Raw genomic sequence first — 22,641 nt, forward strand, 5'->3', positions numbered from 1 at the left:
TGTGTCTTACTTGCTTTTTTACCACAATTATCAAACGACCCTTGTAATAATGAATAAACCCTTCGTTTAATCAAATTTGATTAAACGAAGGGTTTATTCATTATTACAAGGGTCAAATTTGGGAGGAGACACCTCCTACTAAATTGGGACAAAGCCTCCTTTGATGCCCTGAAACGCCCACTTTCAGGTGAGCCCCGTCTCTTATAAAGTCCATGAAAAGCCCTAATTGTGCAAACAACAAATTATAAATAAAAATAACGGTGCACTTACCTCCCTCTTGCCGAATGGTCAGCGTATGGTGAACGGGATGCAGCTCATGGCTGCTCCCTAAGCCCCTCTCTCTCCTCTCCTCTAATATAAACTAATTCTAATATAAACTTAATTAATATAAGTATATGACACTACAGTGCCTAAACTAAATTTACAGTAAAAAAAAATTAAATAAAAGCTATAACTGATCTATTTACTAACAAAATGTAATCAAATGCCAGGAGAACTGAACAGTTGCTTCCCTCTCTAGCGGTGGCCACGAGACAAGATGAATCCTATTGTGCTGCCCTGGCTTAGAACTCATTGTGTCATTGTAGGACCATTACGATGTCATTGCACAGACATTGGGAGCAGCCATACAGGTAAATATGTGTTTGCCATAAAGTATCAGACTGTGTATAGGGGTAAAGCAGGGGCGGAATAGCATTTCTCCCAGCTGCTCCAATTCACACACCACAAAAGGGGCAATATTTGAACCAAAATGAGTGGAGTGTTGCGGGTCATATTCTGTCCCAATGTCACATATCTGGATGCTGTGAAGTGGATCAGGCATTGCCAAGCACCATAATAAAGTTTGGGTAGGGGCCTGGTGATGTGGCTCTAGCCTCCCAGGGCACAGTCTGTGCTCTCACAAGGGTAAAGTGGATGCCTCTTCTGATTATGTCCTTGATAATAGGATTTTAATACCTACCAGTAAATCCTTTTCTCTTAGTCCGTAGAGGATGCTGGGGTCATCATAGAACCATGGGGTCCATGGGGTATAGACGGGATCCGCAGGAGACATGGGCACTTTAAGACTTTGAAAGGGTGTGAACTGGCTCCTCCCTCTATGCCCCTCCTCCAGACTCCAGGTATAGGAACTGTGCCCAGGGAGATGGACATTTCGAGGAAAGGATTTATTGTTAAACTAAGGTGAGATTCATACCAGCTCACACCTCAAGCATGCCGCAGAACGTTGCATTCAACAGAACACAAGCCAACGGCATAAACAATTGCAGGAACATGCTGACGATAACGTAACACAACATGTGTGTAACCACAACTAATAACTGCAGATACAGTACGCACTGGGACGGGCGCCCAGCATCCTCTACGGACTAAGAGAAAAGGATTTACCGGTAGGTATTAAAATCATTTTTTCTCATACGTCCTAGAGCAGGGCTGGCCAAACCAGTCCTCGAGATCTACCAACAGTTCACATTTTCCAGACCACCTAGCTGGTGCACAGGTGCAGTCATTACTAATTAGGATGTGCTGCATTCATTCCTAACTGACAATTCTACAGATCTCCAGGAGGCCTGGAAAACATGTACTGTTGGTAGATCTCGAGGACCGGTTTGGCCAGCCCTGTCCTAGAGGATGCTGGGGTCATCATAGAACCATGGGGTTATACCAAAGTTCTAGAACGGGCGGGAGAGTGCGAATGACTCTGCAGCACCGATTGACCAAACTTAAGGTCTTCCTCGGCCAAGGTGTCAAACTTGTAGAACTTTGCAAATGTGTTTGACCCCGACCAAGTAGCTGCTCGGCAAAGTTGCAATGCCGAGACCCCACGGGCAGCCGCCCAGGTTGAGCCCACCTTTCTAGTAGAATGGGCCTTCACCGATTCTGGTAACGGCAATCCAGCCGTGGAATGAGCATGCTGAATCGTGTTACAGATCCAGCGTGCAATGGTCTGCTTGGAAGCAGGACACCCAACCTTGTTGGGAGCATACAGGACAAACAGAGCCTCTGTTTTCCTAATCTGAGCCGTTCTGGCGACATAAATCTTCAAAGCTCTGACCACATCCAGAGATTTTGACTCAGCGAAGGCGTCAGTAGCCACAGGCACCACAATAGGTTGGTTCATGTGGAAAGAGGAAACCACCTTCGGTAGAAATTGTTGACTTGTCCTCAATTCAGCGCTATCTTCATGGAAGATCAAATAAGGGCTCTTGCGAGACAAGGCCGCTAACTCAGACACCCGCCTTGCAGATGCCAAGGCCAACAGGATGACCACTTTCCAAGTGAGGAATTTCAACTCCACCGTCCGTAAAGGTTCAAACCAATGTGATTGAAGGAACTGCAACACCACATTAAGATTCCATGGTGTCACTGGAGGCACAAACGGAGGTTGGATGTGCAACACGCCTTTCACGAAAGTCTGAACTTCTGGAAGGAAGGCCAATTGTTTCTGAAAGAAAACCGATAAGGCCGAAATCTGTACCTTAATTGAGCACAATTTTAGGCCCGCATCCACACCTGCTTGTAGAAAATGGAGAAAACGTCCTAGCCGAAACTCTTCCGTAGGAGCCCCCTTGGATTCACACCAAGAAACATATTTTCTCCAAATACGGTGGTAATGTTTAGACGTTACCCCTTTTCTGGCCTGAATAAGTGTGGGAATGACTTCACTGGGAATACCCTTACGGGCTAGGATTTTGCGCTCAACCGCCATGCCGTCAAACGTAGCCGCGGTAAGTCCTGATACACGCACGGCCCCTGTTGTAACAGGTCCTCGCGCAGAGGAAGAGGCCAGGGATCGCCTATGAGCAACTCCCGAAGATCTGGATACCAAGCCCTCCTTGGCCAGTCTGGGACAATGAGGATCGCCCGGATCTTTGTTCTTCTTATGATCTTTAGAACCTTTGGAATGAGAGGAAGTGGAGGGAATACATACACCGACTGAAACACCCACGGTGTCATCAGTGCATCCACTGCAATTGCTTGAGGGTCCCTTGACCTGGAACAATATCTCTGAAGCTTCTTGTTGAGACGAAATGCCATCATGTCTACTTGAACTCCCCAACGACTTGTCACCTCTGCGAAGACTTCTTGGTGGAGGCCCCACTCTCCTGGATGGAGATCGTGTCTGCTGAGGAAATCTGCTTCCCAGTTGTCCACTTCTGGAATGAAGATCGCTGACAAAGCGCTTGTATGCTTTTCCGCCCAGCGGAAAATCGTTGTGGCTTCTGCCATTGCCGCTCTGCTTTTCGTTCCGCCCTGACGGTTTATGTACGTTACTGCTGTTACACTGTCCGACTGGATCAGTACAGGCAGATCTCGAAGAAGATGTTCCACTTGCAGAAGGCCGTTGTAAATGACCCTTAACCCCAGAACATTTATGTGGAGACAAATTTCCTGACTTGACCATCTTCCTTGGAAGTTTTCTCCCATTGTGACTGCCCCCCAGCCTTGGAGGCTTGCATCCGTGGACACCAGGATCCAGTCCTGAATCCCGAACCTGCGCCCCTCTAGGAGGTGAGAGCTGTGCAGCCACCAGAGGAGTGATACCCTGGTCTTGGAAGACAGGATTATCCTCCGGTGCATGTGTAGGTGGGACCCGGACCACTTGTCCAACAGGTCCCACTGGAACACTCTGGCATGGAACCTGCCAAACTGAATGGCCTCGTAGGCCGCAACCATCTTCCCCAGCAACCAAATACATTGATGGATTGACACTCTTGCTGGTTTCAGAATTTGTTTGACCAGACTCTGAATTTCCAGAGCCTTGTCCACTGTAAGAAAGGCTCTCTGTAGTTCTGTGTCCAATATCATTCCCAAAAACGACAACCGCGTCGTCGGAATCAACTGTGATTTTGGCAAGTTTAGGAGCCAACCATGTTGCTGAAGAACTGTCAGGGAGAGTGCAATGTTTTGCACCAACTGGTCCCTGGATCTCGCCTTTATCAGGAGATCGTCCAAGTATGGGATAATCGTGACTATTTGCTTGCGAAGGAAAACCATCATCTCCGCCATCACTATGGTGAAAATCCTCAGAGCCGTGGACAGACCAAACGGCAACATTTGAAATTGGTAATGACAATCCTGAATTGCAAACCTCAGGTAAGCTTGATGCAGAGGATAAATGGGAACATGTAAGTAGGCATCCTTTATGTCCACCGACACCATAAAATCTCCTTCCTCCAGACTGGAGATCACTGCTCGGAAAGACTCCATCTTGAATTTGAATTTCTTTAGGTAGAAATTTAGGGATTTCAGGTTTAGGATTGGTCTGACCGAGCCGTCCGGCTTCGGGACCACAAACAGGATCGAATAAAAGCCTTCTCCCTGTTGTGACTGGGGAACCCTGACGATAACTTGACTTTGACACAACTTTTGTATTGCGTCGCAAACTACCTCCCTGTCCGGAAGAGAAGCTGGTAAGGCCGATTTGAAAAAACGGCGAGGGGGAACGTCTTGAAACTCCAGCTTGTACCCTTGGGATACTATTTGTAAAACCCATGGGTCTAGGTCCGAACGAACCCAAAACTGACTGAAGAGTTTGAGATGTGCCCCCACCGGTGCGGACTCCCGCATAGGAGCCCCAACGTCATGCAGTGGAATTGACAGAAGCCTGGGAGGACTTCTGCTCCTGGGAGCCTGACAAGGCTGGTGATCGTTTACCTCTTCCCCTTCCTCTAGTAGCAAGGAAGGAAGAACCTCGGCCCTTTCTGTATTTATTGGGCCGAAAGGACTGCATCTGATAGTGATGCGTTTTCTTTTGTTGTGGAGGAACATAAGGCAAAAAGGATGACTTACCCGCGGTAGCTGTAGATACCAAATCATCAAGGCCGTCACCAAATAAGGCCTTACCTTTATATGTAGAGACTCCATACTTTTCTTGGAATCAGCATCAGCATTCCATTGGTGAATCCACAATGCTCGTCTAGCTGAGACTGCCATGGCATTGGCCTTTGATCCCAAAAGACCAATATCTCTCGCAGCTTCCTTAAGGTATGCTGCAGCGTCCTTGATATAACCCAGCGTTAAGAGGATGCTATCCCTATCTAGGGTATCTATTTCAGAAGACAAGTTATCTGTCCACTTTTCGATAGCACTACTTACGCACGCAGACGCAATGACAGGTCTGAGTAGCGTAACTGTGGTCGCATAGATGGACTTTAACGTAGTTTCATTGTTTACGATCCGCAGGATCCTTAATGGCCGCCGTGTCTGGTGACGGGAGAGCCACCTTTTTAGACAAACGTGACAGGGACTTGTCCACAGTGGGGGGCGACTCCCACTTTTCCCTATCCGCCAAGGGAAACGGATAAGCTACCGTAATTCTTTTGGGAATCTGAAACTTTTTGTCAGGACCTTCCCAGACTTTTTCAAATAGCGTGTTCAGTTCATGAGAGGGAGGAAACCTTACCTCAGGTTTCCTTTCCTTATACATACAGACCCTTTTATCAGGGACAGCCGGGTCCTCAGTGATATGTAGTACCTCTTTAACTGCCACAATCATGTACTGAATGTTTTTTGCCAATTTTGGATCTAATCTGGAATCGCTATAGTCGACACTGGAATCAGAGTCCGTGTCAGTAGCAGTGTCTGCCAACTGGGCCAGCGTACGTTTCTGCGACCCTGAGGGGACCTGACTTTGCAATAACATATCTTCTACAGATTTCTTCCATGCCTGGGTCTGAGACTCAGACTTATCTAGCCTCTAACTAATAAGAGCCACATTAGCATTCAAGGCGTTCAACACATTTACCCAATCCGGCGTCGGCGGTGCCGACAGGGTCACCCCCGCAGCCGTTTGTGTCCCTAATACAGCCTACTCCTGGGAAGAGACTTCAGCCTCAGACATGTCGACACACGTGCACCAAACACCCACAGAAACACTGGGCATATAGGGGATAGACCCACAGTAAAGTCTGTCAGAGAGACACAGAGGGGATTTGCCAGCTCACAACCCAGCGCTAAATCAATGGGTCTGAAATCACCAAGAAATTGCCTCAGACCTAAAGCGCTTTTACTATCACATATATATTGCACCAATTGACCTGCCTCCCCCCCCGTTTTGTACCCCTGGTACTTGTCAGTGTGAGGAGGACCAGCATCTCTGCAGCCTGCGGAGAGGAAATGGCGCTGTGAGCTGTGAGGAAGAAGTTCCGCCCCCTTAATGGCGCGCTTCTGTCCCGCTTTTTCTGATATTTATCCTGGCGGGGGTTAGGACAGTGCCGTGGCACTAATGTCCCCTCTTGCCAGTGGAATAATGAGGATGATTTTAGCTGCCCAGGGCGCCCCCCATCCCCCAGCGCCCTGCACCCTGTAGTGCTGTGTGTGGGAGCTCGGCGCACAGCGTCTGCCCGCTGCGCAGTACCTCAGAAAATGCCGTCAGTGAAGCTGAAGTCTTCTTTTCTTCAGCTACTTACCTGTCTTCTGACTTCTGGCTCTGAAAGGGGGTGACGGCCGGCTGCGGGAGTGAGCATCTAGGCGTACCCAGCAATCAGCACCCTCAGGAGCTAATGGTGTCCTGTAGCCAGAAGCAGAGCCCTTGAACTCACTGGAAGTGGGTCATACTTCTCTCCCCTAAGTCCCACGAAGCAGGGAGACTGTTGCCAGCAGCCTCCCTGAAAATAAAAAACCTAACATAAGTCTTTTCAGAGAAACTCAGTAGAGCTCCCTGTAGTGCATCCAGTCTCACTGGGCACAATTCTAAAACTGGAGTCTGGAGGAGGGGCATAGAGGGAGGAGCAAGTTCATACCCTTTCAAAGTCTTAAAGTGCCCATGTCTCCTGCGGATCCCGTCTATACCCCATGGTTCTATGATGACACCAGCATCCTCTAGGATGTATGAGAAAACGCTGTGACAGCGACACGTGCATTGGCGGAATGTCCTCTATGTGTTGTTATGGTAACAGTGATGTCGCTGTGTGTGAGTGAGGGTCAGTCAGTGGATCTAAATAGTGGTATCACCCGCGAGCCATGGAATACATAGGTGCCGAATGCTGATTGGCTCTACGGACTCACCCAATCTATAGTGTCAGAGTAAGGAGTAGTCAGTGTAATATCTACCCTACATAACACTGGTTTACTGACAAACTGTGTGTACTTGTAGCAGCCTACTCTGCATAACGCTGGCTTACTGATACACTGTATGTACCTGTAGAAGCCTACCCTGCATAACGCTGACTTACTGACACATTGTGTGTACCTGTAGCAGCCTACCCTGCATAACACTGGCTTACTGACACATAGTGTGTACCTGTAGCAGCCTACCCTGCATAACGCTGGCTTAGTGACACATTGTGTGTACCTGTAGCAGCCTACCCTGCATATCGCTGGCTTACTGACACACTGTGTGTACCTGTAGCAGACTACCCTGCATATCGCTGGCTTACTGACACATTGTGTGCACCTGTAGCAGTCTACCCTGCATAACACTGGCTTACTGACACATTGTGTGTACCTGTAGCAGTCTACCTTGCATAACACTGGCTTACTGACACATTGTGTTTACCTGTAGGAGTCTACCCTGCATAACGCTGGCTTACTGACACAATGTGTGTACCTGTAGGAGTCTACCCTGCATAACGCTGGCTTACTGACACATTGTGTTTACCTGTAGGAGTCTACCCTGCATAACGCTGGCTTACTGACACATTGTGTGCACCTGTAGCAGTCTACCCTACATAACACTGGCTTACTGACACACTGTGTGTACCTGTAGCAGTCTACCCTGCATAACACTGGCTTACTGACACATTGTGTGTACCTGTAGGAGTCTTCCCTGCTTGATGCTGGCTTACTGACATTGTGTGTACCTGTAGTAGCCTACCCTGCATAACGCTGGCTAACTGACACACTGTATTTACCTGTAGCAGCCTACCCTGCATGACACTGGCTTACTGACACATCGTGTGTACCTGTAGCAGTCTACCCTGCATAACGCTGGCTTACTGACACATTGTGTGTATCTGTAGCAGCCTACCCTGCATAACGCTGGTTTACTGACACATTGTGTGTACCTGTAGCAGCCTACCCTGCATGACGCTGGCTTACTGACACATTGTGTGTACCTGTAGCAGCCTACCCTGCATAATGCTGGCTTACTGACACACTGTGTGTACCTGTAGCAGCCTACCCTGCATAACACTGGCTTACTGACACATTGTGTGTACCTGTAGCAGCCTACCCTGCATAACGCTGGCTTACTGACACATTGTGTGTACCTGTAGGAGTCTACCCTGCATAACGCTGGCTTACTGACACATTGTCTGTACCTGTAGGAGTCTACCCTGCATGATGCTGACTTACTGACACACTGTGTACCTGTAGCAGCCTACCCTGCATAACGCTGGCTAACTGACACACTGTATTTACCTGTAGCAGCCTACCCTGCATGACACTGGCTTACTGACACATCGTGTGTACCTGTAGCAGTCTACCCTGCATAACGCTGGCTTACTGACACATTGTGTGTATCTGTAGCAGCCTACCCTGCATAACGCTGGTTTACTGACACATTGTGTGTACCTGTAGCAGCCTACCCTGCATGACGCTGGCTTACTGACACATTGTGTGTACCTGTAGCAGCCTACCCTGCATAATGCTGGCTTACTGACACACTGTGTGTACCTGTAGCAGCCTACCCTGCATAACACTGGCTTACTGACACATTGTGTGTACCTGTAGCAGCCTACCCTGCATAACGCTGGCTTACTGACACATTGTGTGTACCTGTAGGAGTCTACCCTGCATAACGCTGGCTTACTGACACATTGTCTGTACCTGTAGGAGTCTACCCTGCATGATGCTGACTTACTGACACACTGTGTACCTGTAGCAGCCTACCCTGCATAACGCTGGCTAACTGACACACTGTATTTACCTGTAGCAGCCTACCCTGCATGACACTGGCTTACTGACACATTGTGTGTACCTGTAGCAGTCTACCCTACATAACGCTGGCTTACTGACACATTGTGTGTACCTGTAGCAGTCTACCCTGCATAACGCTGGTTTACTGACACATTGTGTGTACCTGTAGCAGCCTACCCTGCATGATGCTGGCTTACTGACACATTGTGTGTACCTGTAGCAGCCTACCCTGCATAATGCTGGCTTACTGACACACTGTGTGTACCTGTAGCAGCCTACCCTGCATAACACTGGCTTACTGACACATTGTGTGTACCTGTAGCAGCCTACCCTGCATGACGCTGGCTTACTGACACATTGTGTGTACCTGTAGCAGCCTACCCTGCATAATGCTGGCTTACTGACACACTGTGTGTACCTGTAGCAGCCTACCCTGCATAACACTGGCTTACTGACACATTGTATGTACCTGTAGGAGTCTACCCTGCATAACGCTGGCTTACTGACACATTGGCCCTCATTCCGAGTTGTTCGCTCGTTATTTTTTTCTCGCAACGGAGCGATTAGTCGCTAATGCGCATGCGCAATGTCCGCAGTGCGACTGCGCCAAGTAAATTTGCTATGCAGTTAGGAATTTTACTCACGGCATTACGAGGTTTTTTCTTCGTTCTGGTGATCGTAGTGTGATTGACAGGAAGTGGGTGTTTCTGGGCGGAAACTGGCCGTTTTATGGGAGTGTGTGAAAAAATGCTACAGTTTCTGGGAAAAACGCGGGAGTGGCTGGGGAAACGGAGGAGTGTCTGAGCAAACGCTGGGTGTGTTTGTGACGTCAAACCAGGAACGACAAGCACTGAACTGATCGCACTGGCAGAGTAAGTCTCGAGCTACTCAGAAACTGCACAGAGAAGTCTTTTCGCAATATTGCGAATCTTTCGTTCCACTGCTCAGGTTGGAGCAACTGCAATAACCACTTTACATCAATATGTATATGTGCTAACTAATCATATTTAAAAGGAATACACATTAACAAAAGAATTGCATTTGATAATTACAGATCTATTTATGCATAAATGGAAACAATACCACATAGCATTCTATGCATTTTGACACTTCATAAAACATCAAATAAATATAATAGAGGAAACAGCTCCTGTATGTCCCTGCACCCTTTTCCTCCTCTAACTACTAACAGGGTTAATGTCATTAAAATATAGCAGTCCTATGTGCATGTGGTTTTCTAACTTTAAGTTACCCACTGAAAATATGCCTCAGCATCATAACTATATGCGTGCATCTAAATACACTTATAAGTGAATAATCCCATGTACCCTAACTCCAGGCTATTCCTGGTAGTCCCTCCTGGCCAGGATATTGTTGGTGCACTTTCTAAAGAGTGAATGAATGAGCTGAATGTTATTTTGCCAAGTTTGTAAATACACTAGAAAATGAGTCAGTTTTGAGGGTTCTGCAGTCTGGCTGTAAGGAAAGTTCACTGAGCCATGACCTGTTGTTTTGAGTCATGCTCTCTGCTGCTTGCTATATGAAATAGAGACAGGGCATTAACAGTAATCAAGGTTACTTTGCTGTCCCATATGTTGAGAGTCGATTTATAGCTATTCCCCTATCATTTTCCTTTTGTTTTGATGTTGCAACACAGTTTATAGGCTTTGGAGGCAGTATTATGCCGATGGAGTAAATAGGGAGAAGCCGCTCTAAGAAGCCTCTGCTAGTCCTTCCTTTTGAGGCTTTAGACAGTTTTGACTGACGCGTTAGGTTAATACTGTTCCCCTACCATATACAGTAGCCAGGTGTTATGTGAGTAAATCATTAATGGCCAGTCAGTCTCTTAACAAGCATGATGCTATTTAGCACTTGTTCAATTGAGGGCTAGCTGTCTAGCTAGGGCAGAAGGGGATATTGTTCTGCTCTACACCTGCTGCTAATAGTGTCGTGCAGCATTTGTAGCCATATTGGTATCAGCGCTGGGCCGCATAACTTAGGCTCTGCGAAAGTGAGGTACATCACCCACCTCAACGCTGCTCTCTCCTTCACTCAGGTCCCCAGACAGCTGCTGCTTTACTCCGTCCCTCCAGGCTGTCATTAACAGTTTTCGATTGCAATGGTTGCTGGGGACTAGCCTCAAGTGTCTTTTCCACCCATAATATGTCCGTCTCCCATAGCCTCCTGTTCTCTGTCCCCCTGCCAGCACACCAGACCTCTTGTTAGAGGGCAGCAAGGATCCTGCTCCCTGGACCGTTACCTCAGCCCTCCAACTGTCAGTCAGAACTTTTATTTATAACCTCTGGCCAAGTTGCCGGATCTATCTCGCCTGCAGCGTGAGCAGGTTCAAATCCTTCCTCTCACCAACTGTCCTCTGTAGTGTCCTTGCGCAGTCAGAGGCACATGAAAGCTCATTTAGCCCTGTCACTGTGGCAATACTGTGATTGAAAGCTCTACCAGTAAATATGATGGCACAGCATAAATTAATATACGTTTTATATACAGCAGGACTCAAGATGTAGGTACACCGAGGGACTGGGGTACCACACCTGTAGCAGACTACCCCGCATATCACTGGTTTACTGACACATTGTGTGTACCTGTAGCAGTCTACCCTGCATAACGCTGGCTTACAGACACATTGCGTGTACCTGTAGCAGCCTACCTTGCATAACACTGGCTTACTGACACATTGTGTGTATCTGTAGCAGCCTACCCTGCATAACGCTGGCTTACTGACACATTGTGTGTACCTGTAGCAGCCTACCCTGCATAACGCTGGCTTACTGACACATTGTGTGTACCTGCAGGGGCGGTGCAAGATCTCTCTGCAGCCAAGACAAAGTTTCAGCCTAGCACCCCCCAACCAGCGAACCCCAGCACCACCACCTCTCGGAGGGGAGATGCAGGTAGCCACTGGGTGGGCTGGATGAATTGCATCATTATACATATACAGAGAAAAGGAACAACACTCCAAGACATTTAAAGTGAAAAAATATATTGTAAACAGTCAGAAAATTACCCAGCGACGCTGCTGGGTGCAGACATGTAGTCAGGCGTTGCTTGCTGCTGGAGAGCCGGGATCCAGAGGCCTGAAAGAGGTGCTATGAGGCGCAGCCGTGGGGATGCCTCTCGGGAGACATAGTTACATCTGCCTCCTATGTGCCTTTACATGGCTTGATGTTACACGTGTCAGTGTCTCAGCGCTTGCTCGGTACTATGTGGTACAGACAAATAGCGGTGGCTGCACCTGATTAGACCCCCAGCAAAAGCCAGCGTAGTGTCAAAAGGAGGTGGCCGCATACACATGCATACTTCAGTTTTTGGCTAGATGAATTCAGCGGCGCCCTCCAGGGACTGGCGCCCCTAGGCAGCCGCCTAAAGCTGCCTAATGGTAGAGCCGGCCCTGCCTTGTGCACTGATGGACACTTGGATGTGTCATGTGACCAGGAAGTGCACTGTAGTCAGGGCTCTGTAAGCAGCAAGAGAAGAATAGAAGATGCAGGGAATACATTAGATTTACTGAATGCCGGATGTCATGATCCCAAAAGAGGGATCCGGCCATCAGTATGCGGGCAGAGCGCTAGAAAACCCCTTGCAAGTTAGCTGCACTTGCCACTCTGCGGGCACAGTGGCTCGCTGCGCTCGCCACAGGTTATTCTCCCTCTATGGGTGTCTTGGACACCCATAGAGGAAGAAAAGCCTGTGGCACCGGTATTCCAGCAGTGGCATTTCACCGCCTGACGGCATTGTGACCGCTGGGATCCCGAAAGATGGTCTCGTGATCACCTCCCGGATGTAGGTAGGAGACTCAATGGACACTGTAGCTTAGTGTAGTGAGTAGGGGGAGACAGGCTCCCAGCATTCAGACCCATCCCCATGTGTACCTTCCGAGCCATTCACCTCAATGCACGTCACTGCTTGATGCTAATAATACATTTTCTGCCCAACTCAAAAGGGAGGAAGATCTGTCACAAACGCTGTCTGAGGATAATGGCCAATTACATTTAACACTTGCTTCCAGGTATCCCACTGTATTAATCATGCAAAAATGTAATACATAAGACTATTTAACCCCAGATAGGCAGCACAAAATCTCCTCCACATCTAAATATTGTTGTGGGAATTGTGGTCAGGTGGGAGGAATCTTCCATATATTTTGTGACTGTCCGCTTCTCAGACCTATGTGGGTGGCGTTTTTTCCCTTGATTAGAGCAGTCACCAGACACATTACTGGCCCTCTTTCATTTTCACCCAGGCGATATACCGTCTGAGATATATTATTATTATATATATTATGGGACATATCCTTAAAGCTACTAAAGTGGCTACTGTACAACTCTGACGGAGTACATTATTTAATCCCGGTGGTCGTGATGCTGGCGATCACATGACCGGTACCGGCGTCCCGACAATGAAGATCCCGACTGCGGATGAGGTAAGCATTTCTACCCTCCCCTACCCTAACTCTCCAGGGGTGGTGGCTAGAGCTAACACTCAGGAAGAAGGCTGGGGGGGGGGGGAGGGGGGCAGGGGCTAACCCCCCCCCCCACCCACTACCTAACCCCCTCTAGTGTCTAACCATAACCCTTCTGAACGCATCACCTATGTCTCTGTGCCTAGCTTGTTTACCCTAAGAACAGGTAACAGAAGCATTTGGAAATTTAAACAGCGAATTGTAGATACACCTCAGCCACCTATTATATACAATGAAGTGGTTTGATGGAGTCAGGAAGGGTAGCACAATGTGGGATGAGGAGGGGGAAGGAAACCACAATATGGATGGGAGAAGGGGTAGATTAATGTGGGGGAATGGGTGCGCAATGTGGATGGGGAAGGAGAGCACAATGACAGACATACATGGAGGAGAGGGCACATTATACTATCTATAGACAGGTGTGTGTGGTTACATTACATTGGGTTACTTAAATTAAACAACATACAGACAGACACACACACATAATACGCTCTGCAAACAGGCGTACGTGCAACGCCGCAGCGGGTCCTAAATCTCATTCTAAATGTTTTGAACCTGCTAAAGATATCTGAATGGTGACACATATAAGACCCACAGACAAAACAATGCTGAATGCTTCTTTTTTTTTTTGAATTGTATATCTTTATTTCTACTAGTCCTATCTCCCACATTGTGTCCAGAGAACATGCGTTTCCTTATTCAGTTCATAAATGTAACAAACTGTTACCTGTAGGTCCTGTAAGAGACAATGCAGGACTCCGAAATGAGTGTCTGCACGGCCAAGACTACCGACACATATACACAAATATCTTGGAATAAAATAAACTCGGGAGGGGAATAAGCTACGGCATTGTAGGAAAATAAGTCACGTGAAATTCAGTTTACATGTAAACAAAATATACGCGTAGAAGCATGCCTGGCAAACGCTGATAAATAGATTAACTCTTTATTTATATTACGCTACCATATAACAACCTTTAATAAAATAGAAATATATATTATTGAACAATTTTAAATAGACATTCGATTAGATATTTATATATAGTTTGCATTTTAGCCAAAATAATTAGCCCTCAAACCTTCAATTACTCTTAGCCATTGTGACCAAATAACAAATCGTGTCATATATATTGTAATATATTAACATCACAAAATAAGAAAACATCACATATAAAAAGTAAACTGGATCTAGCCATCAATATGATGCACAACCCTTGTTTCATGTATCTCTACCCTTTAGAATTAGAGGAAAATGATATTTAAAAAGAAAGAAAAAAACAAATTGGGAGAAGAAACCAGTTGGCATTGGGAATACTCAGGGGTCCACTGAACAGATAGTCAGGTAAACTCCAAATAACTGTCCTTGAGGTATAGTGTACGATCAGTCTCATTGAGTTCGTCTGGAACACGTGAAGATTTCCAGGTATGGTGCAGCAGTGAGCAGCTCCCCCCGCAGTCACACGCTGTTATTACAATACTTATTGCATATGTATTAGTTCATGGTTTCAGTCCACAGAAAACTTGCATGAAAGCCGGGTTTTCCGCTCTCCAGATTTCCCAGTGCCGTTCTGGTAGAAAGTAGCGGTGGTCAAAGCCGTCCGCTGCTGCTCTGTGCCGTTACTGGACGAAGACGCAAGGCTGAGAAATACTTGGAATGAAGGCTGATTGTCAGGAGTACAGGACAGGCTGCCTCCGGATCCACTGGTGGTGATCTGAAATGGAATCAAGACGTCATTTGTTACAATGTAATTAAATATATGTTAAATCAGGGTACAGATGGGATTTTTTCAGCTGGCAGAGGAGGGGGTCCCCCAGAGGGCTGGGTGGAGGGTATCTGGACTCCAGGTTGACACCAAAAAGGTTGACGCACCTTAGGTCGACACCAATTGGTCGACATGGACAAAAAGTCAACATGATTTTTTCCACATTTTTTTTAAAAACTTTTTCATACTTTACGATCCACGTGGACTACGACTGGGAACGGTAACCTGTGCCGAGCGCAGCGAGGAACCTTGCCCGAAGCATGGCGAGCGAAGCGAGGGGACGCGGTGCACTAATTGGGGTTCCCGGTCACTCTACAAAGAAAACGACACCAAAAAAACATAAAAAACTCATGTCGACCTTTTGTCCATGTCGACTTAAGGTGTGTCGACCTGGAGTCCCAGACCCGGGTGGAGAGGGGTAAGAGACGGAACGCTTTTTGGTTTTATTTTTGTTTTTTGTTCTTTTATGTTTAATACTCATTATGTGAACCTGACATATGGGGGTAAATGTAATAGGGTCAGAGTTGAGTCCATGATTTTGTCCGAGAATGGCCATATTTTTAAAGCACCAATCATTTATAAGGCAAAGCCAGGTTGCCACTTTAGAAGTACGCCCATTCTCGGACGAAATCCCAGACTTCCGGCAACTCGGAATACATTTACCCCAACGTGCTTTATTTTGATTTGTATTTATCATTGGGGGTAATTCAGACCTGATCGCTAGGGTGTGTTTTTTGAAGCCCTACGATCAGGTAATCGCCGCCTACAGGGGATGGGAAATGTTCTGTGCAGGTGTGCAATCACATTTGTAGCAGAGCTGCACAAACATCAGTTTGTGCAGTCTCTGCTGAGCCCAGGACTTACTCTGCCAGTGCGATCAATTGCTGGTGATCGGGGCCGGAGCTGACGTCAGACACCCTCCCTCCAAACGCCTGAGTCCCCCTGGGTTTCTCCGGACACTCCTTTAAAATGGTCAGTTGCCTCCCACAAATGGCCTCTTCCTGTCAGTCACCTTGCGATCACCCGTGCGATCGCTTTTTTCGCAACATCCCGTTGCTATGCACCGATGCCGTTGTCTGACGCACATTGCGGTGCATGCGCAGTTCAGACCTGATCGCCCGCTATGTGAAAACGCACACGGTCTGAATTACCCCCAATGTCACCACATTTCTCCTACAAGGATTCTGTTATTGTTACAGATGGCACTTTTTATCTGATGTGGACCTTGTCTATTGTTACTGTACTATTTTATTGTATATGTCAAGATAGCACTTTTCTTATTTTATGTTCACCTGGTGACATTGTCCATTGTTATTGCACTATTGTGAAGTATACTTTGTATTACACATGATGCTTCAATAAAAAAAACATGTTAAAAAAGTAAAATCTTAGAGGAAGAGACTCAATAAATGACAAACACTGTGGTAAATCTATACTGGGTGCAGGGTGTGCAATACATATGGGCCGCACACCCTGCACCCAGGACCTATACACCTTTTCCCTGCTATACTTGGGTTCAATGGCGCCATCTTTCCCAAGATACTGCCAGAAAGATGGCGCTGCAGAAAAAAAGGTAAGGGTGCCGCACAAGGGTGGTCATTCAGAGTTGTTCGCTCGATAATTTTCTTCGCATCGCAGCGATTTTCCGCTAACTGCGCATGCGCAATGTTCGCACTGCGACTGCGCCAAGTAAATTTGCTATGCAGTTAGGTATTTCACTCACGGCATTACGAGGTTTTTTCTTCGTTCTGGTGATCGTAATGTGATTGACAGGAAGTGGGTGTTTCTGGGCGGAAACTGGCCATTTTATGGGAGTGTGAAAAAACGCTACCGTTTCTGGGAAAAACGCGGGAGTGGCTGGAGAAACGGGGGAGTGTCTGGGCGAACGCTGGGTGTGTTTGTGACGTCAAACCAGGAACGACAAGCACTGAACTGATCGCACTGGAAGAGTAAGTCTCGAGCTACTCAGAAACTGCACAGAGAAGTCTTTTCACAATATTGCAAATCTTTCATTCGCAATTTTGATAAGCTAAGATTCACTCCCAGTAGGCGGCGGCCTAGCGTGTGCAAAGCTGCTAAAAGCAGCTTGCGAGCGAACAACTCGGAAAGAGGGCCAAGGTCCCCATCCCACTTATTACCCCCCTGGACATACACTAATTTCCTACTGATGTATGCATATTCCTTCTACTAATAGTAAACACAAAATCAGGCTCTTTGTATTCTTCATTTAAAGTAGAACTACAAGTTCCCTAATGCCCTACCCCTACCATAAAACTAGGGGGGACATTTACTAAGCAGTGATAAGAGTGGAGACCTGAGCCAGTGGAGAAGTTGCCCATGGCAACCAATCAGCACTGAAGTAACATCTATAATTTGCATACTGTAGAATTATACAGAGCTGCTGATTGGTTGATGGAGCATCTTCTCCACTGGCTCACTTCGCCGATCTTATCACTGCTTAGTAAATGTCTCCCTAACATGGTTATGAGAAGCGGGAACTTAACTTATAAATAAGAACCTTTTTCACCTTCATTTAACTAACTAAAAAGTATTAAAATAGTTATATGCAAATGTCACAGAACCCTTCTTCAAACTGCATGTATATGTACATGAAAAGACGTTAACACGACCTCTGCCCTGGACAGAATGAGACGCGACATGTGCTTGCACACTTTACGACACAATTACTATTTATTGGCTGAATTTAACAGATTAGAAAAGTATATATAAAACAGTAGGCATGCACTGATGATTGGGCGCCATTTATCCCAGTTGATTCTCTTTTTCAAAGCCTGATAACACTTATTTGACTGGTTAGACCTCATATTAAGGGGTCTATTCATAAAGCAGTGAAAAGTGTGTAGAAGTGAGCCAGTGGAGAAGTTGCCCATGGCAACCAATCAGCTGCTTTGTATTATTTTATAGTATACAAATTATAAATGTTACTTCAATGCCGATTGGTTGCCAAGGGCAACTTCTCTACTAGCTCGCTTCTCCACGCTTTTCACTGCTTCATGAATAGACCCCTATGTCAGATAAAGACAATAAAAGCTCTGACCCTTCTACCCTCTCGGTATGTAGTAACTGATCTCCACAGCTGCGGGCGTCTCTAGGCAGCTGACTATAAACTTGATAGACAGACAACTGACTGTTACAAGGCTAGAACAAGATATCTAGGGGACACACAGTAAGTTGGCTTCAACAGACCAAAATAGTACAGGAGCACATAAATACACTGAAGGCAGTCTTCTGTCCCATTCCAGGGGCTAACCCAGTGGTTCCCAAACTAACAGGGGTGCCATGGGTTGGTGGTCCGGGACCAAATACAATTATTTTATGGTGAATGAGACAGAAAAAAAAATAGGATTTTGGTACTTACCGGTAAATCCTTTTCTCCTAGTCCGTAGAGCATGCTGGGGACTCCAAAAGGACCATGGGGTATAGACGGGATCCGCAGGAGCTTGGGCACACTGAAAAGACAAACTGGGTGTGAACTGGCTCCTCCCTCTATGCCCCTCCCCCAGACCTCAGTTCTAGGAACTGTGCCCAGGAGAGACGGACATTTCGAGGAAAGGATTTTTCTTGTGTAAACTAAGGGCTACAAACATACCAGCCCACACCACAAACATACCGTACAACCGGAGTAACAATAAACCAGATAACAGTATGAAATAACAACAGCAACAAGCTGAAAACCAAAAATACACAACCCGTGTATAAACCAAGTTAACCTACAAGAATACACTGCAAGTAACAGTCCGCACTGGGATGGGCGCCCAGCATCCTCTACGGACTAGGAGAAAAGGATTTACCGGTAAGTACCAAAATCCTATTTTCTCTTACGTCCTAGAGGATGCTGGGGACTCCAAAAGGACCATGGGGTTTATACCAAAGCTTCAGACCGGGCGGGAGAGTGCGGACTAATCTGCAGCACCGACTGAGCAAACGCAAGGTCCTCATCAGCCAGGGTATCAAACTTATAGAAAACTTAGCAAAAGTGTTTGAACCTGACCAGGTGGCCGCTCGGCAAAGCTGTAAAGCCGAGATGCCTCGGGCAGCCGCCCAAGACGAGCCCACTTTCCTGGTGGAATGGGTTTTTTTTTTTTAATAAAGTATTTTTATTTCGAAGGAGAGTAGTTTGCATACAGACATTGCATAACGGGAACACATTAAACACGTAATGACATGACCTCATCGGGGAACAGCATTCACTTTCGACTTATTTTCAAACTATGTCATTTGCTCAAAGGCGCATAGGAATAGACAGTTATATATACCATTATTTTGCATTATCCGTACACTCTAGTATTCATGAAATCACATTATACTTTGTTTTGTTTCCCCCCCCCCCCCCCTCAAATATAACTCTTACGGACAATCCGTCCGAGTAAAACCCTTTAAAAGAGAAGAAAACAATCAGAAACCAAACACAGAGAACCCCAGAAATAAAAAAATTAAAAAAACAAAGAGACAAAAAACATTATGGGGAAGAGGACGCATTGGGGGATACTAGCACTCTAAATCCTACCCTGTCCAGATGGGCACAGAGCCACTCTCTCATTCACAACCCATTGGGTGAGAGGGAAGCCTATGGCCCTAGAAGATCATAACTTGGCAAATCCAGGACCTGTTAGTAACCCTATCACCATTAAGTTGTAGGGTCTGGGACGGAGTATATGGATTCCAGCCATGGAGACCAAATTCTTTCAAATTTAGCGGAGGCATTGTGTTTCATATAAATGTATCGTTCCTTAAAAACAGTGTCATTTATTAGTGCCTTAAGAGCGGGGAGTGTAGGGCCCTTAGGGGCCATCCATAGCCTCGCAATGCTCACCTTCGCCATTGCACATATGTTGCGAGCATATAGGCCCCCTGGACCAGACACAAAGTCAGAGCTACCCATTCCCAGGATGCAAAATTGCGGAGTAAGCATGGCCTCGTCCACCCCTGTGTTCCCCAGAATCGATCCGACCCCCGCCCAGAAAGCCCGCAACACCGGACAATCCCAAATGAGGTGCCAAAAAGTACCTGCAGTCATCCACACTTAGGGCAGTCACCCACACGACCCGTCCCGAATTTGGCCAGTCTGGCCGGGGTCATATATATTCTATGCAAAAGGAAGTATTGTATCTGTTGATACCTGATGGATTTGGTAACCGTGCACGGAGTTTCCAAAGCAAGGGCCCAGTTCTCTTCATCTATGGGGCCCAGATCCTGCTCCCATTTGACACGGAGACGTGTCAAAGGATCTATATGGAGTTTGGCGAGTAGATAACCATAAGCATGGGAAATCATCTTAACTCGACCCAGCATACTTACAAAGGTCTTAATGGGAAATGGTATAATTTTAGGGGGGGAATTGGCGAATTGGGACTGCAAGGCATGTCTGAGCTGGAGGTATCTAAAAAAATAGGAGTTAGGCAAATTAAACTCATCTTTTAGTTGTTGGAAGGATTTGAGCGTATTATCCGTATAAAGGTGATTTATGGAAATCACTGATTTAGGGGCCCAAACTTCCCTCCCCTCGAGCGCATACAGTTCAGGGAGCCATTTAGAATACCAGAGGGGGGTGTCCGGGTCCAATCCATCAAATTTCAAAAGAGTTCTTAGTGCCTGCCACACCTTCATGGCTTGGTATATAAGAGGAGGGAGGAACCGGGCCAGGCTCCCACTCAGCAACACCTGCAGGGGGGATAAGTCGGGGAAGTAGCATTGGACAAATACCCAGTGTAGAGAAGTGACGCCAGTATCCTGCACCCATGCACTAATATGAGTCAGCTGAGCGGCATAGTAGTACATCTGAAAGTTTGGCAAGGCCAGACCTCCGTCGCTGCGCAGCCTGGTGAGAGTGTTCAGTTGTATTTTAGGACGTTTGCTAGCCCATATTAAAGAAGACAGGACACTATTCAATTTTCTAAAGAAGGATGGATGAATATATACAGGGGATTGCAGAACCACATATAGAATCTTAGGTAGTATTATCATTTTTACGAGGCTGACCCTGCCAGATACAGTCAATGGAAGCTTACACCAAGTTTTGGATTTACGAGTAATTTGTTGCATGATCGGATCAAGGTTCAAAGGCGTAAAGTCAGAGGGATCATTGGTTACCTGAATCCCAAGATATTTAAATTTCGCCGTCCAACATAGCGGTAGGGAGATTTTAGGAGCAGCAGGGGGGGGGGCCAATCACAGGCATAATAGAGGACTTAGACCAGTTAATATGAAGGCCTGAATATACACCGAACTCCTCAATCAATTGCAACACTGTAGGCATAGACCTGGTGTAATCCTGCAGAAACAACAGCATGTCGTCAGCGTAAAGGGCAATCCTATCCTCACGAGGGCCGGTATGAATGCCCACCACACCTGGGTGGGACCTTATTAGACAGGCCAAGGGTTCGATGGCCAGGGCAAACAAGGTTGGGGACAGAGGACATCCCTGCCTGGTCCCGCGAAACAGGCAGAACGAGGGAGAGATATAGCCATTCACTGAGATCCTGGCAGTCGGGTGCTGATAAAGCAATTTAATCCATTTTATAAAATTAGGCCCGAAACCCATAGCTGTCATGACCTCCCATAGATAGGACCACTCGATACTGTCAAATGCCTTGGCGGCATCCAGTGAGACCACTACCGAGTCAGAGGGGAAGTCATATGGGATTTGTAAGATGGTATATAATCTACGTAGGTTAATAGAAGTGGACATCCCTGGCATAAAGCCGGTCTGGTCGGAGTGGATAATGGAAGTAATTACGGTGTTGAGTCGAACTGCTAAAATCTTTGCCAGGATCTTAGCGTCAGTGGGAATCAATGATATCGGTCTATAGGATTCTGGGGATCTAGGGTCTTTTCCGGGCTTCGGGATCACTATAATAATCGCCTCCGCCATAGAGGGGGGAAGTTGATCATTAACAAAAATATCAGAATACAGGGCGTGAAGCCTAGGACCAAAGAAATCAATGTGGGTCTTGTATACCTCTGAGGGCATGCCGTCATAGCCCGGTGCCTTGCCGCTGGGAGACAAGCCAATAGCCGCCGTTACCTCTTCCAGAGTTAAGGGTGCCTCCAGCATCTCAGAGGCCTCCGGGGGGAGTGTGGGTAGTGGAATATTACTTAAATAAGCGGAGAGGTCTGATGTCGAGTCTACCATTTGTGAACTGTAGACTTCAGCATAGTAGGAGCGGAATAGCTGCGCAATTTCCGGCGTGGTGTTCACAAGGGCGCCATCGCTACCGGTCATCTGAGCAATTGTAGAACCTGGGCGGTCACTGTGCACCAATCGAGCCAACAGGCCACCTGGCCTATCGCCCTGCATGTAAATATTAGTAGCCTGAAATAGAAGCGAGCGCGAGTTTTTATCAAACAGATGAGCCACCCATGCCGACTGGGCCGCCAGCCAGCGCACCTTCAGCGCAGGGGTGCCATCCACCAAGTATCTAGATTCCAAATCCCTGGCGTCACTCTCAAGGGCTCGCTCTCTCTCCCTGCAGGACATTTTGAGGGCAGAAATACGTCTAATATACGTTCCCCTCAGGAATG

General features: G+C 46.9%; 2 protein-coding genes across 2 annotated transcripts in view; both read right to left on the reverse strand.

Moving 5' to 3' along the window:
* NADK2 (NAD kinase 2, mitochondrial) overlaps positions 1-11,153 on the reverse strand; it is a 298,406-nt gene extending 287,253 nt beyond the window's left edge. The window contains exon 1 of the mRNA XM_063961015.1: positions 10,889-11,153. Within this exon, the coding sequence (XP_063817085.1) occupies positions 10,889-10,960 (72 nt within the window). The 5' untranslated portion in view covers positions 10,961-11,153. The remainder of the gene's footprint in view (positions 1-10,888) is intronic.
* A 3,098-nt stretch (positions 11,154-14,251) lies between these two features.
* The window catches only part of RANBP3L (RAN binding protein 3 like), a 117,667-nt gene continuing 109,277 nt past the window's right edge, over positions 14,252-22,641 (reverse strand). The window contains exon 15 of the mRNA XM_063961050.1: positions 14,252-15,048. Coding sequence (XP_063817120.1) covers positions 15,005-15,048 — 44 coding nt within the window. The 3' untranslated portion in view covers positions 14,252-15,004. The remainder of the gene's footprint in view (positions 15,049-22,641) is intronic.

The sequence above is a fragment of the Pseudophryne corroboree genome, chromosome 1, assembly GCF_028390025.1.
Source record: "Pseudophryne corroboree isolate aPseCor3 chromosome 1, aPseCor3.hap2, whole genome shotgun sequence".
NCBI classification, from domain to species: Eukaryota; Metazoa; Chordata; class Amphibia; order Anura; family Myobatrachidae; genus Pseudophryne; species Pseudophryne corroboree.